Source organism: Python bivittatus, unplaced genomic scaffold, assembly GCF_059951505.1.
Source record: "Python bivittatus isolate LINGU-HERP-01145 unplaced genomic scaffold, Pbiv_v1 ctg000020_np1212, whole genome shotgun sequence".
NCBI lineage: Eukaryota > Metazoa > Chordata > Lepidosauria > Squamata > Pythonidae > Python > Python bivittatus.
This window is the reverse complement of record NW_028277030.1, coordinates 301,262-316,847: the sequence shown is the minus strand read 5'-3', so window position 1 is coordinate 316,847 and position 15,586 is coordinate 301,262. Positions and strand designations below refer to the sequence as shown.

Sequence of the window (15,586 nt, the reverse complement as noted above, 5' to 3'; positions counted from 1 at the left end):
AATAATGGAAGCACACATTTGCCTTCCTAAATGTGAGCTCTTCTATCAAGACTGATCAGTCATGCTTAAATTCAACAATTTGTTTTTTATATGTAAGGATATGAAATTAATCTGCTTGGATCTTCCCAATATCCAAATGACATGCTGATTCACTTGTTGATATTCTGTCATTTTATGGGACAGAATTTTGTAAAGAAAATTGGAAACAACAGACCTTACTAAAATTCATATCCTGTAGAGTTGAAAATTCTGTTCTTCATTCTGGATGCTCTCTTAAAATGATACATTTATACAAGGGAAATGTGCAGACTCATTACCAGCTCATGACCTGACCTAGATGGATCACAAAGTAGTACTATGAAAATATATAATAAACAATTAAGAAGTTGTTCCTAAATCATCTTCAAGTTAAAGATATGATGCAGGACTGAACAAGCTCAACATTACTAATACAGCATGATCTGCATTATTGAAATGATTTAAGCTGGCTGATATGTATCAGAATGATTTAAGTTAGTTGAAGTATCAATGGTGAAAGTATTCTTTTCATTCAGAAACACGCATGTGTTTTGGTTTACTCTAAGGCATTGTAGTATGGACTTGCTGTAAAAAATATTTCTCCATCTTTTGAAATACAATTGTTCTCTTAAGATGTCCATACAAATGTCTCTAGCTTTTGCTGTTTCAGGAACATACAGACTTGTCTTAATTTCCTCTTCCCTTCCTATATACTAAAGCATGCTGTCTATCTTTTAATTTTATCAAGTGTGCTGCATGTTTATCCAGTTAAAATGTATTTATTGTTTAAGAAATAATTTTTAAAAACTGTTTTGGCTGTTTGTTTTTTACAAAGGCTAGCCAATCAATACTGGGTTTTGCTAGAAGCTAGCAGAACTCTTCTTAAAATGGGACAGTGTACATAGGATTTAAATGGGTACAGAATAGTTTGACTACCCTAATGATGCAAGTCTGTAATGATCCAATGACAGAAGTGAAATATATCCAGAGTATGATTTTATATTGGTTGAAAACTGGAGGCACATGCAATTACTTTCAAACATTCCAAAAACTCTAATATATTATCTAGATACAGATATAGCTACTAAAAAATCTATAACTCATAAAATGCTGGAATAGAAAAAAGTATCTCTTCCCTTCTTCAGAGTTTTTCTAGAGAAAAACTTTTTACTATTGCTATGGAAATACTAGTTAGAAACCCTTTCACGGTTATAGTGGATGAAATGCTGGCTTCACTGCAGATGATACTTGTTCCATAGAGTCCTTTTTCCAGATGTGATGAGGTTTTAAAATTGCTGCTCTATTGGAAATGGTTGCTGGCAAGTACAGGATGCTGGTGTGCCACAGATGTGGAACACTGGATAAGCTGGCACATAATTATGATATACTGATTTCTTCTAATGGTGCTTCTAACAAGCATAAGTGGAGATTTCATATAGATAGCACCCACCAATACACTAGTAAGTGGGTTGTAAAAATGCTGCGGAATGATATTAAATAAGACATTTCAGACTTCTTGTTTTGTGTGTGTATCAGGGAGAGTGAGAAAAGAAAGATTGAGATTTTTGTGGTCTCTATTGATAAAGAAGAGCCACCTTATCAAAAACAATCAAAATTATTCTGACAAAGGAGCTACACTTAACATACTCCTGAAATATATTTCCTTTCATATACATATTGTATAGTTGGGCACATATATTCACTCATCTCTTTTTCATAATGGTACATGTACAAAAAACTTGTGCTTGGAAGCTGAGAGGGTTGGGAAAGAGATGGAAAGAGATATTTCCATCACTTCTTTTGATGTCATCCTTGCCATTCACTTTGCACACCCAAAGTTTCCTCAGTCTTCTTCCTCTATTCTTCAGATAATCCCTTACAGAGCAGATCTGCACAGATACCCACAATTGTTGCTATTGCCTCTCAGATAAAATTGGGAGCTTCCCACAATGATGGTAGGATTTGGACAGAGCATTGATCATCTGCTTAGAAGCTAAGACTGGTAAATCTAGAATTATTCCTGAGTTTTTTGGATGAGGCTTCTGGCCATTTGGCCAAACCTACAGTTATAGAAACCCAGTGCTAATATACCACCTATATGACTTTGTGCCTTTAGTCCAAAATCTGTTGGAGCGCTGTCACCAGCCATATGTGTTCTGTTTGCCAATCATGCAGGCTTCTATTTCTGTTTTTTTTAATACAAATAAGTTAATAATTAGATATATATATTAAGTCTATTTTTCTAAAAAAAAAATCCTCCATTCCATGACCAAGCTCCCTAACATCCTCCATGCCCTTTCAAAAAAAAAAAAAAATACAGATCATTGGCAAAAAGAAAATATTTTTAATAGCAAGAGGTATAAATCTACTTTTCTTCTTCAGCAGGTGTCATTACTCTAGATTTCACAGACATCATGAAAAGCAGAAGAAATGGTATCCTGGAGAGCTCAAAAAGTCTTTATTCCAGTATCTCTCGTAGCATGGATCTATCATACAGTGAAAGTGTAAGTGATGAATAAAACCAGTTCTATACAAATAATATTCGTAGAATCCCTCCAGACACATTAAGCTGATGTTAAATGTAACTGCCGGGGACGTGGTGGCGCAGCGGCTTAATGACGCTGAAAGTTGCCGGCCAGAAATGGTCGACGCTTCAGCAGTTTGAGTCCAGCCTTCATGTTAACAGGGTGAGCTCCTGTTTCCTCCCCAGTTCCTGTCAACCCAACAGATCGAAAACTCACGTGAGTAGATAAATGGGTACTCTCACTCCGGTGGGAGAAAAAATGCTGGCGGCGGCTTGCAAAAGGAGTCAGGAGCAGTTGCCGGTAAGCATGAAACCGCACTCGCCCGAAAAGGGCGCAAAGCAACGGAAACTCCGCCTCCTGCGCTCACCAGCTGGGCTCTGCTCTAGGAAGGAGGCTCTGGCAAACCACTTCCGAAACACCCTGCCTTGAAAACTGCAAGGACTCATCCAAGCAGTCACTGCAGAGTCGGTAACGACTGAGCGCAGATTTTTTTTTAAAAAAAATGTAACTGCCATGTGCAGAGAAAAAAAAACATATAATTGGAGGAGGTTGTTTACTAGGGTTGGACTGTTAAACTTCTAGAGCTTGCCTGATTTTTATACAGTGTGATAATATTCACAATAACAGATCACAATACATTGTTCTGAAGTAGACAAGTGATCAGCTACAACTGAATATACTAATCTATGGGTTCAGAAGCCCTCAAGTAACCTCATCACTAACTGCATTAACAGTGTTGAGTGTGCAGAGCTGATACCTATGCCCACTTCATAATTTAATTTGGTATGGTAGATAAAATACAAGCGACTCTGTTTTCTACATTATATTGATATATGCTTTGAATTTTGGTCATTATACTATGCAGATTTAAAGCAAAATTGTATAACCACAGGCTTCATTATGTTGCTGTCTTTTAGAATAAAAATTGGAATTGCAAAGTGGAGTGGGCATATAAATTGAACATACAGTACACAACACTACAACAATCTTCTCAAGTTGGACACCCTCCAAATTGATAGCCTGTTGCTCCCCAAATTTTCAGTAATGGCCACACTTGCTGAGGAATTCTAGGGGTTGAAGTTCATAGATCCGAAGGTTGTCCTTATATGAGTCCTCTTACACAACGTAAGGCAACAACTGCCTAGAAATATTTAGAAGTACATGTAGAATGGAAGATTTTTTTCTAATGGAAATTTGGCAACATTTCTATAGAAGAATGTTGCATTTAAGCTTCAAATAAAAATAATCATGAACTCCAGGAAAGATTTATTTGGAATAAGGAATACAAGGCTTAGAAACATACTGCAGAGTCTGCAAACCTCAGCTCACTCCTTTCTTAAATCAAGCTACGTATATGTAATTAGAAGTCAAATCATTATAAACTCATTTTACCCATGCACTGAGAACTCAAGACCTATATTCTTCAGAAGACAAACCTACCTTAAAACACAAAACAGCCAACAGTACATATTTGAGTATTCCAAAAACAGATTGTAGGGCTGAAGAAAAACTTGTTCCATCAGACAGACAGCTATAGAAATGCTATAAAGGAGTTGGGACAAATATTTAGCTTTAAACTTGGAGTGCTGCAGGTATAAAATATCCTCCTGTAGCAAAAAAAGGGAATGGGGCTACTGCTTTCACATTCTTAGATGAACTCTATGCTACACCAGTCTCTGAGCAGCCCAAGAAAAGAAAGAAAGGAAAATGATGGGATTTACAGAAGTACTAGAAGGCAGAAGAAACAGAGCAAATAGACTGGCCTTGGTCAATTCACTTTATACAGGATATTTTGAAAAGGGCCATTCACTAAGTTGAAATAGATCTAAGAATATACAACAACATTTTAAGATCTTATTTTAAGATCTTGAGGCTTGTGCAAATCATATACAGGAATGGATGTTGGAGGCTCTTTTAAAAGTTAAAAATAATGTTTATTTATTAATTGCTTAGCGTAATGTGTATTTCCAAAGGAAGATTATTAAGCTACTAATTAGTTTTGACTTGTATACACCTGGGTTTAACTAAGGCTTTCAAATCTTGCTTCCAAAGGATTTGGTGCACTTTGTTCAAGAGAACTTTAAGAAGAGAATGTGTGTGTTTTTCACTAAAGATGCCAAGTCCAAGTAAGTAAATATTTATATGCCATACAGGTATGTGCAGAGTTTCAAAGAAGTAACTCCTCTGCTTCCTATCTTTAAAATGGAACAGAGCATCACCAAATATACATCAGATCTGAGGCAGTTTGAGGCAGATTCGCCATAACTTTGGGCCTTGTCCTCACTGAGTCAAAACATCCAGCTGAACTGGAATTCCATTGCTTTGCACACCCAGCATTTTATTGCTTCCGCAAGTTTTAAATTATGCTTACACCTGACCTCAAAAAGCATAGCTGAGCATTTTGAGTCAAATATGAATTGCTTTCAGTGAGGGACCTAAAAGGTTCAACATGAACCTTCAACTTGAACTAGTTAAATTTTGTATGTGAAAATGCCAGATCTGGACATTCCTGTCCAAATATAGCCTCTTAATGTTTTTTGCAAGTTTGGCTAAATTTATTATTCTTTTCTTCTCTTTTAAAATATTGTGTGAAGCTCTAAAAGCCTGCTAAGGCATTATCTTAGCCATTCAAGAATCTCACAATGGAAGTGTTCAAGTGGAGACTAAGCTTCTGTCTATCAGGGATATTTTCCTGCTGTAAGAAGAGGGTTGGCCTAGATGGCCCCTTCCAACTCTATTGAGTTGTTAAAGGTGGGAATTATTTTTACTGCTATACAATTCATAATGGGGGCAGATTAGTGTTAAATTGCTGCAATTTTTCCCAAAGTGTTTGAAAGCTGAACAAAAAGTTTAAAGTTTATCTGTTTATTATATCCTTGCAAAATACAAACTCCTTTTGATTAATGGTTTCCACATATGCATATCTTTATAGTGACAACCAATGTAAGTGTGGATATTTGAAATCACAACATGTAGAAGAGATGCAGATTAACAATAATGAGAAATGGAATTATAAAAAACATACCAAAGAATTCCCAACTGATGCTTTTGGGGACATTGAATTTGAAAATTTGGGTAAGACAGGAAAGGTAAGATAATCATCTTTTTCTTTTCTTTTCTTTTTTGCATATAAAATCAAATTCTTTAGGTGTTAACCTTTGAATTACACAATTTTAAGAGATATTAGACTGAGACTGTGTGCACACACTGTAAACCCAAGCAGCATTTTACAAAATCCAATTAAAATACTTTATTGCAAAAAATTACCAAGATACTTGGAGGTTTCTTTTTTCTCATTCTCTTTGTATACTTTTATAGAAAAATTTGGAACTGTTCATAAAAATGCAACACAAAAGTATGCTAGAATAACTGATAGGGCAAAAAAAGATGAGATGGATACAGCAGTTATTTAAATACAGCCAGTCCTTTTTAGCGACTACCTCAGTTAGCAACAGTTCGCAAAGACGACAATAATAAACAGTAATAAAAAAATCATTTCCCAACCAATGTGCGCGCTTATGCCCAAATTTCACATGCCTGACAACAATGCACGCTGGAGTTAGAGTAATGCTGGCATAGCTATACTGGAGAACTTTATGCAGATGAAATGGCAGCACCCAGTGATCTTCACAGTGTTTCTCTCTCTCGGTCACATGGTTTGCTTAGTGACCATTTCACTGGAACCAAGGGTGGGCACTAAACCGGGACAAACTATATAATGAAAAAGCAGGGCCCAAGTATATATTTGAATGCCCATTCAAAATATGGTAGCGTGAAGGAATTCCAAATTAGAAGAGTTGTTAAACATTTATTTTTCCTTCTTATTAAGATGTTGTAAAGGGGCACAATGAAACTTTGTGAATGGATTAAGAACTTCTAAAACAAAATGCTGTACTACACAGAAATCTGCTTGTATAAGAAAGGGCTTTTCATAACAGAAGGAGAGGCCAATGTAAATGGGAGTTTACTTATGACAAAATGTATTTATTCAAAATACATATGACAAAATGAGACATATGTATTTTGAATAAATTGGGTACTTTTCTCATTGTAACAATTATTTTTATTTCTTAGTACATTCGCCTGTCATGTGACACAGACTCTGAAACCCTCTATGACCTAATGACCCAACACTGGCAACTGAAAACACCCAACCTCATCATCTCTGTCACAGGTGGAACAAAAAATTTTGCCTTAAAGCCACGCATTCGTAAGATTGTCAGCCGGTTGATCTATATTGCACAATCCAAAGGTAAAGTATGTCCTTTTTCTTAAGTCTGGCATAGCAAAAAACAAATGGGCTTTCATTGGTTAAATATGGAGAAGAAAAGTGGAGGTGAGAGAGAACATAAATGGAGTTAACCCTCTAGCCTTAAAAATAAACTCATTTCATTTCATTTCATTATAAACCTTTTTTGGTTAAGCATACTGGGGTTTCTTGCCTAAACTTTTATTGATCATCAAAATGAGTAAAATTCAGTGAGATACAAATTACCATTTTAAATATGCTAGATGTCTGCCTTGTGACATTTAGAAAAATCTGGAAGTAGTAGCTGAATGTATCAGTGTCTGTCCAAACCAGGGAGGGAATTTATTTGCAAACAGTAATACATTTAAAAGGCAAAGTTTAATTGGTATATCTATGTCTGGTAGTTGTGTGGAACACGTTTTACTGGAAAAATATTTCTGAATAGTTCTGCTGATAAGTTTTAAGGAGTAATTGGGAGGGATATTCAAACATGTTTTCATGTTTACTTTTTAATCACCTCTAGATACCTTTTATTTATGTTCCCCGTATTCATATCTTGCTCACTTTGTCATCTAATGTTTCATTCTCTATGCATTCATTGGTCTTCCCTTTTTTGCAGTTCCTTTTTTTTACAATAGGCTCTTCATTATCAAAAAATCAGTTCAATTTTTATGTGAAAAAGTTTTGCATCTTATTTGATATTAAATGGAAACCTAATATAATTTAGTTTAAATATTGCTTTAAAACACTTTCTAAAACACACGTAGAAATTAGGATAGTTTACACACCTGATTGGAAGTATACTTGTATTATGATTCAATCAGAGGTATGACACAGGAGCATTGTGTTATGTGACTAAGTATATTATTTATATATTTTAATTGAAAAAGAATGCGCTAGTAATGTATAGCTTTTCAAATAATTTCATCACAAATCTTGCTGAGGGTAGATTTGAGTATTTACTCCCAGCTATTCCAAATATTTCATTCATAATCCAGACTTATTATCTGTTGCAAAATGGAAAGTAAAATGAACCTAGTCTGCATCGAAGTATACAGGCCTCAAAGTACTAAAATCTCTCCTTTCTGCTTGAAATTACATGGAGCAGTCTAAACTTTGTGGATGTTTTGTGCATCAGTTGTAAATTGCTACGAATCCTTGCTAGATTGAGTGGGATATTTGTAAATGAATAAACAAATAACATGTTTGATTTGAAACAATGTGCAGGAGCCTGGATATTCACTGGAGGTACACATTACGGACTGATGAAGTATATTGGAGAAGTAGTACGAGATAATACTATCAGTAGGAGCTCTGAAGAGAATGTGGTTGCTATTGGCATAGCTGCTTGGGGCATGGTATCTAATCGTGAGAGTCTTATCAGAAGCTGTGATACTGAGGTACTGAATTTTATTAACAATTTACATCCCAGAATTATTTCAGTTCCAATGTTATATATGGGGGAGAGATTTACTCATTTAAATCTATTCTATCACTTCATGTCTGCACTGATATTTGAAACAAGGACTTAACATTATATAGCCTACAGCTCTTGAAGCTTGAACAGTTATTGATCCTGACTAATTATTAATGAAATGACTGAAAGAATATTGTAAACAATGTATCATTTACAAAGCAATTAAATCAGCTGCAAATCATGTGGAAAGCCAAATTAGTCTTAGAAATGAATTATGTGAATTGACAGAATAAGGAAAAGATAGGACAGAACAAAGATTATGTTCACATAAAGATGGATCATACCAGGTAATAATTTAGCAATGAACATCAAAAAAGAAATGAAGGGAAACTTGCACATCAAAGTTGGTGACACTAATTTTCAAATGGCTGCTTACAAGAATACAGTTAAGAAATGGATGAAATCTAAGCGAGAGGTCCCACTTCTTCTCAGTGTTCCTCCTAAACCCTGGCTCCTACCTTCCCATCAGTTTCTTCACGGAGAAATTGCTTTTGTCTATGCAAAAAGGCTGATGCCTTGCATATCTGGTGGCAGCATGCATGGGCAACTTTAAGAGAGCCATGCTTGCAAATACTCCAACCAGTGCACCTCTGGTCAGGGCTTGAGGTTCCACAAGCTCAGTGAGCTCAGCTTAGTGAGATTTATTGTCCAAATGAATATGTATTTATTGTGTTATTAGCCTCTTTTTTTCAAAATTTGAAAAGGGGTTGCTAAATATACTATATAATGCAAAAAATATGGTGTTGGAAGGAACTTTATACCTAAATATTTTTATCTAATTCCCAGACATATTATTCAGCACACTACATCATGGATGACCTCAAAAGGGACCCATTATACTGCTTGGATAATAACCATACACATCTAATTTTGGTTGATAATGGAACTCATGGGTATCAAGGTATAGAGGCAAAGCTACGCGCCCAGTTAGAAAAATATATTTCAGAACGCATTATTCCAGGTCAGTTTCTAAAGGGGATGATTATTTTTCAGAATTAAGTACCCAATCAGTGTCAAATGTTATATTTTTGAGGATGAATAAATTCATTTGACTCACATATTGTTTAGGTTTTCATTGTAAATATCATAGGATATGTTATATTTAAAAGATAACTATACAGATGTAACATATTATTTAAGATAAAAATATTTTCTTTGCTGATTAGAAAAATTGTAGTTATTAGATGGAATACATGGGAAATTATTTCTGTTTACATTGTGATTTACAAAAGAGCATGAGCAAAATGATCAATTTCAGATCTTGAACTCAGCATGCGGCCTCTGAAACACCATACCCCAAGGAGCCAGAAAATATATTTCACTGACTGTGCTTCAACTAATTAAGAGAACTGTATTTTTCTAGTTTGTGTAGATACCTGAATGGCAGTGCACTCTTGCAATGTTTAGTCTGGTCCTTTGAGATGTTATAAGCTTTTTAAGTGCTGAGGTAATGACTTTTAAGATACTCACAAATTGGATAGCAGATATCTTTAGAGCAGCCCAGAAAGAAATGTCTGGGACGTGGCAAAAATGGGGTGACTCAAACTAATTCTTTGCAACTGGCTCGCACTTATAACAGTTGCAGTGTCCTGCAGTCACATTATCGCAATTTGCAAACTTCCTTGGCAGTGTCCCACAGGCAAAGTCAATAGGGAAGCTGGCAGGAAGTTGAAAGTCATGATCGTGTGAGGTCCTTGCTTAACAACGGAAACCGGGGACTGCCAGAACTGCTGTTGCTGAACTGTGCAGTCATGTGACATTACACTTTACAACTGTGTCACTTAGTGATGGAAATTCCAGTGCCAATTACCGTTGTTAAGCATGGTCTACCTGTAGATCTCTATTGGTGAACAACATCTGCTTACAGCATAGATGGTTACTGCCATATTGAAGCATAGCTAAGGATAGTTAGTAATAAACTGGCTGAGTTAAAAAAAAACATTTTGGAGCTTCCCACCCAGAAAAATAAAATATTTTTCATGCATCCAAACAAGAAGAAACAGCTAAACAGATATTTAAAGATATATTTGGACCCTACGACACCAACTGTTGATCTAAGTAAGGAGGTGGCATAAATCAAGTGTATAGAATTGGAAAAATCTGGCTCAAAAGCAGCACATATGAGAAGGACTCAGGTGGATTAGTTGTCAGCCCTATAGGGTAGACCAGACTAAAGCCATGTAGGTTGGTACTACTTTAATTGTAACAACTATAGTAACAGAATCATGCAAGATTGAATGTGCTTCCCTCCTTCCTCATTTTATCTTCATGTGAATTAGGGAAGGGCCTGTCTGAGGCCTTCACTCAAGTTAGTTTCTTGAAATGGGCTCAAGCCCTGCTTATCTGACCATTGCCTTTGGTAATAGATTTTCCCACTATCCTTCAAGGCCAATCTCTATGCCCTCTATGCTAGTGGATCACAAGTTCAATGTATCTCAACAGGGTAATGCTGCTGCAAAGAAGAAGGCCAATGACATGTTGAGGAGCATCAAGAGGAGCATAGAGTCCAGATCACAGGAAGTAATTATCCTGCTCTACTCTGCCTTGCACAGGCATCACTTGGAGTACTGTGTTCAGTTCTGCACACCCCAGTTTAAAAAAGAGATTGATATATTGGAGCAAGTCCAGTGAAGTGCTACCAAGATTAGAAACCAAGTCCTATGAGGAATGGTTAAAAGATCTTTGATATGTTTAGCTTGCAGAAGAGATGGTTGAGAGGGGACATGATAGCTCTTTTCAAATGTCTGAAGAGCAGTCACATTGTAGAGGGTTCAGATTTATTCTCACTTAATCCAGAGGGTAAAACTAGAACGAATAGGATAAAACCTCAACAGTGTAGATCAGATTAGGCATTACAAAGAACTTCTTGTAAGGGAATAGGTTGCCACAGTGGCATAGGTTAATGCATGGAATGGTTCCTTCCCCTTCACTGGCAGTTTTCAAACAAAGGCTGGAGAGCAATCTCTCAGGAATGGTGTAGTGAATCCTACAGTTGGGGTTTGGACTTAATGACCTCTACAGTCCCTTCCAAGTATGATTCTATGAAATTAAATTATCTTGATTCCTGCAACTGAATCGAATATCACTATGCATGGTGCTTAATAAGATTTATAGAAATGATGGTCATTACAAAAATAAGTTATTTGTTCCTTGCTTCATCCAAGCTACTTTGACACCAGTATCACCCTACTGATTTCTATGCTAATAGCCTCACCATTCCACAGAAAAAAAATCTTAAAGTTTAAGCAGCCTTCTATTCCTCATGCAGTCATGTGAAAAAGTAAGTACATCCCATGTAAAGTTTTTTTCTTTTTTAACATATGTGAACATATCAATATTTTATCTTCACTCAAACAGCATATAAATACAGATAGTCCTTGGCTTACATCCATTCATTCAGTGACCATTCAAAGTTACGGTGGCACCGAAAAAATCGATGTATGACCAGTCCCTGAAGTTCAGGCCATTACAGCACTCATGCAGTTACACGCGGGTGCCCAGCTTGCAATTACAATGTTGCAGCGAGCTGTGGTCATGTGATTGCGGTTTGCAACCTTCCCTGCCAGCTTCCCACAAGCAAAGTCAATGGGGAAGCTGGCAGGGAAGGTTGCACATCACTCTGGTAAGTTGCTCTTACCTGCAGCACCCTCTACACCCATACCACAGCCTCCACTGGGCCTCCCAAGCCTTCTCCGGCCTCCCTCAAGTCACGCAGCCCACATGGGCCCTCCTAGGGCCTCCCCCGGCCTCTCACACCTCTCATGGCATCCCCACGCTCCTTGCCTGGGACTCCCGCTGCTCCCCACTTAATGACCTGCGCATCTTGGGCTTACAATGGCCACTGGGACTGCTGGGATTGCTGTCGCTAAGTGATGCGGTCATGTGACATCATGCTTTATGACTGTATCACTTAGTAATGGGAAACCTGGTCCCAATTGCTGTTATAACCCGAGGACTACCTATATATAAAGGTGATGTAGTTTAATAAAGTAACTATGAAATTTTTACTTTATAGTCCACTGATTCAATAAAAAATTAATGCATTTCCTTCTGTGGAGTCCTTGGGGTTCTCTGAGCTTGGTTTTTTTCTTGCAAACATTTCATTACCTGGCTAGGTAACATCTTCAGTGCTAAAATGGAGTGGAGTTTGCTCTCTGTTTATATACAGCAACTTGCCCTGCCTGTGTTGGTGGTGTTTTTTTTTCCCCCCTGGCAGCTCCTTGATTAGGGTTTTGTTTACTGCTTTATTGTATGTCTGGTGATAATCTTGGTGTTAATCTGTGCTTATCTGGGTGATGATTGTTGGTGAGGAGATGTTCTGGTCTTTTGTTTCCTTTTTATTGTCTCTTTTAAATAGTGTGTAGATGTTGTTTATCTCTACGTGCCTGTTGATGGCTACCTTGTCTGAATACCAAGCTTCCAGGAATTCCCTCGCATTTTTGGATTTGGCTTAATGATGCTGGAAGTTGCCGGCCAGAAATGGTCGACACTTCAGTGGTTTGAGCACAAGCTCCGCATGGCGGGGTGAGCTCCCATCTTGCACCCTCAGCTCCTGCCCACCTGGCAGCGGGAAAGTGTAAGCAAGTAGATAAATAGGTACTCTCACTCCAGTGGGAGGAAAAACGCTGGTAGCGCCTTGCACGGGAAAACGGGAATCGGGTGCTGGTTGCTGGAGGCAACGCAATGGAAAAGACTTGATTTTCTGCAGCCGCCAGCTGGGCTCCGCCCCAGGAAGGAGGCAGTGGCAAACCACGTCCGAAAAAACCTTACCAGGAAAACTGCAGGGACTCGTCCAGGCAGTCTCTGTAGAATCAGTCACGATTGAAAGCGGATTAAAAAAAAAAAAGATGCTGACAGTTTCCCAGTTGAAACTATGGTTATGTCTGTCCACGTCTTGTGAGATTAGGGAGTTTTCATCGTGTCTTCTGACTGCTAGTTGGTGTTCATGGATGCGCTCTGCTGCCAGTCTGTCCTACATAGTGGTTGTTACAGTCCTTACACTGTATGTTGTAGATGACTCCTGTTTTTTCTTCTTGGGCTACTGGGTCTTTTGGTTTACTTAAAATGTGTTGGAAAGCTTTAGTTGGTTTTTGTGCTACAGAGATGCCATGTGGTTGTAGTAGTCTGTTGGTTGTTTCTGAGACATTTCTGATGTATGGCAGTGTTACCCTTTTCATAGCTTGTGTTGGTTGTGTTGTAGTAGGTTGAGTGGTCAGGCATTTTTTGATAAAGTTGCATGGATATCCATTTTGTTGAAAGATGTTGTATAGGTGGTCTGTTTCCTTTTTCTGCTGTTCTGGGTTGCTGCAGTGCATTTGCGCTCATTTGAATAATGTTCTTACACAGCTCCTCTTGTGGGAGGTTGGGTTGTTACTTTGGTAATGGAGTACTTGATTAGTGTGTGTTGTTTTTCGATAGACTTGAGTTTCTAACTTGCCGTTGTTTCCTCTGCTGATGAGTATATACAGGAAGGGTAGTGTGTTGCTGTTTCCTTCCTCTCTGGTAAATTTTATCCCTTTGAAGATGTTATTGATAGTTTCATGTGTGTTCTCTAGTAGTTCCTTTTTTATTATAACAAAGGTGTCATCTATATACCAGATCCATACTTTTGGTTGTATGCATGGAAGTGCTATGGTTTCTAGGCATCACCCCACTGTATCTTGATGGGATTTAGGTCCAGGCTTTGATTTGGCATTTCAGATCCCTCCATGTCTTTTTTTTTTTCAGCCATTCCTTGGTAGATTTACTGAAATGTTGAGAGTCATTATCATGTTCCAAGGTCCACTTTCAGTTGAACTTCAGTCTTTTGATCAATGGACTCATATTATCCTCAAGCACCCTCTATTACAATGAAGAATTCCTAGTGGATTTCATGATGGTGAGCTATCCAGGCCCTGATGCAGCAAAGTAGTCCCAAACATTTCCACCATGATGTATACAGTTGGTATCAGGTTCTTCTGGTAAAATGTTGCCTTTGGTTTTTGCCAAACATGACTTCTGGTACCATGGCCAAATAACTCTGTCTTTGCCTTGCTTGTCCAGAATACATTATTCCAAAAGTCCTGGTCTTTGTTCATGAGCAAACTTTAGTCTTGTCCTGATGTTCTTTCTGGACAAGGGCTTCCTCCTGGCACACTTCCTATGTAGTTCTAATTTATGCTGCTTCTTTCTAACGGTAGACTCATGCACTTCAACATTAATAGTGGCAAGAGCTACCTGTAGGTCACATGATGAAATTCTGGGATTCTTAGAGACTTATTTCAGCATCCCACATTCTGCTCTTGGGTTGAACTTAGTGGAACTGCCAGGCCCGGGCAAGTTGGCAGTTGTTTTCCACTTGTACATGATCTTCCAGACAGTGAAATGATTGACGTCCAATTATTTGGCAATCTTTTTAAATCCCTTCGCAATCTCATAGGCATATATAACCTTCTTTCTGAAGGCCTCAGAGAGCTCTTTTGATCTAGGCATGGTGATATCACACATGTCAGCAAGAAAGAGCACATCAAACTAAATGAGGTTTCAATAAAACAGGTTCCTCCCAGATCCTCTCTAACAACGTTCTAATCCTTTGCACCTGATCTGATGTACTGGATTCTAACTGTAGATATTTGAGGTAGTGATCAGTGTAGAGGGGTACCGTATTTTTCCGACTATAAGACGATACTTTTTTCTAAAATCCTTACCCTAAAAATTGAAGGGCGTCTTATTCAAGGAAGTCAGCCGAGAATCGCGCGGTTGCAAAACTGCCCATACTTTGTTTCTGCAGAGAGGCTTCCTCCTATTGCTAGCCTCCAATCACGAGTGAAATAGCTTGTCTCCCAAACAGACTTCCTCCAATCACGAGCCTGATGTAACTGACGTCAGCTGATGCTGAACAAACCAATTAGAGGAAGGCTGTTTGCAGAGACAAGCTATCGGCAGTTTCACTCATGCTTGAATGTAATCAGTTATGCAAAAGAGCCTGGAAATAGAGCTGCAGAGAGACAGTTTGGACCTCCTCCCACCGAGTGTATCAGGTCAATGTTAACTAATTACTAAATAAAAATGTGTTCTGCACTATCTTTAAAATATTGATTTCTTAATTTTGGGTTGGAAAAGTGGGGGTCGTCTTGTACATGGGGGCGTCTTATTGTCGGAAAAATACGGTACTTACTTTTTCCACATGTGAAATTTGCACTTTTATTTCAATTACATAATGGACTACAAAATGTAAATGGTGTGTGACATTTGTTACATTATATCCCCTTTATCAGTACAGTGGTACCTCGGTTCACGAACTTAATTCGTTCCATGACTCTGATCGCGACCCGGATT

At 37.9% G+C, this 15,586-nt stretch overlaps 1 protein-coding gene across 2 annotated transcripts in view; it reads left to right on the top strand.

Moving 5' to 3' along the window:
* The first annotated feature begins 2,410 nt into the window (after positions 1 to 2,410).
* The window catches only part of TRPM8 (transient receptor potential cation channel subfamily M member 8), an 87,303-nt gene continuing 74,127 nt past the window's right edge, over positions 2,411 to 15,586 (top strand). For both annotated transcript variants that reach the window (XM_088132837.1, XM_088132834.1), the window contains exons 1-6: positions 2,411 to 2,522; positions 4,596 to 4,669; positions 5,476 to 5,632; positions 6,618 to 6,795; positions 8,020 to 8,192; positions 9,056 to 9,230. In XM_088132837.1, coding sequence (XP_087988963.1) covers positions 2,433 to 2,522; positions 4,596 to 4,669; positions 5,476 to 5,632; positions 6,618 to 6,795; positions 8,020 to 8,192; positions 9,056 to 9,230 — 847 coding nt within the window. In that variant the 5' untranslated portion in view covers positions 2,411 to 2,432. The remainder of the gene's footprint in view (positions 2,523 to 4,595; positions 4,670 to 5,475; positions 5,633 to 6,617; positions 6,796 to 8,019; positions 8,193 to 9,055; positions 9,231 to 15,586) is intronic.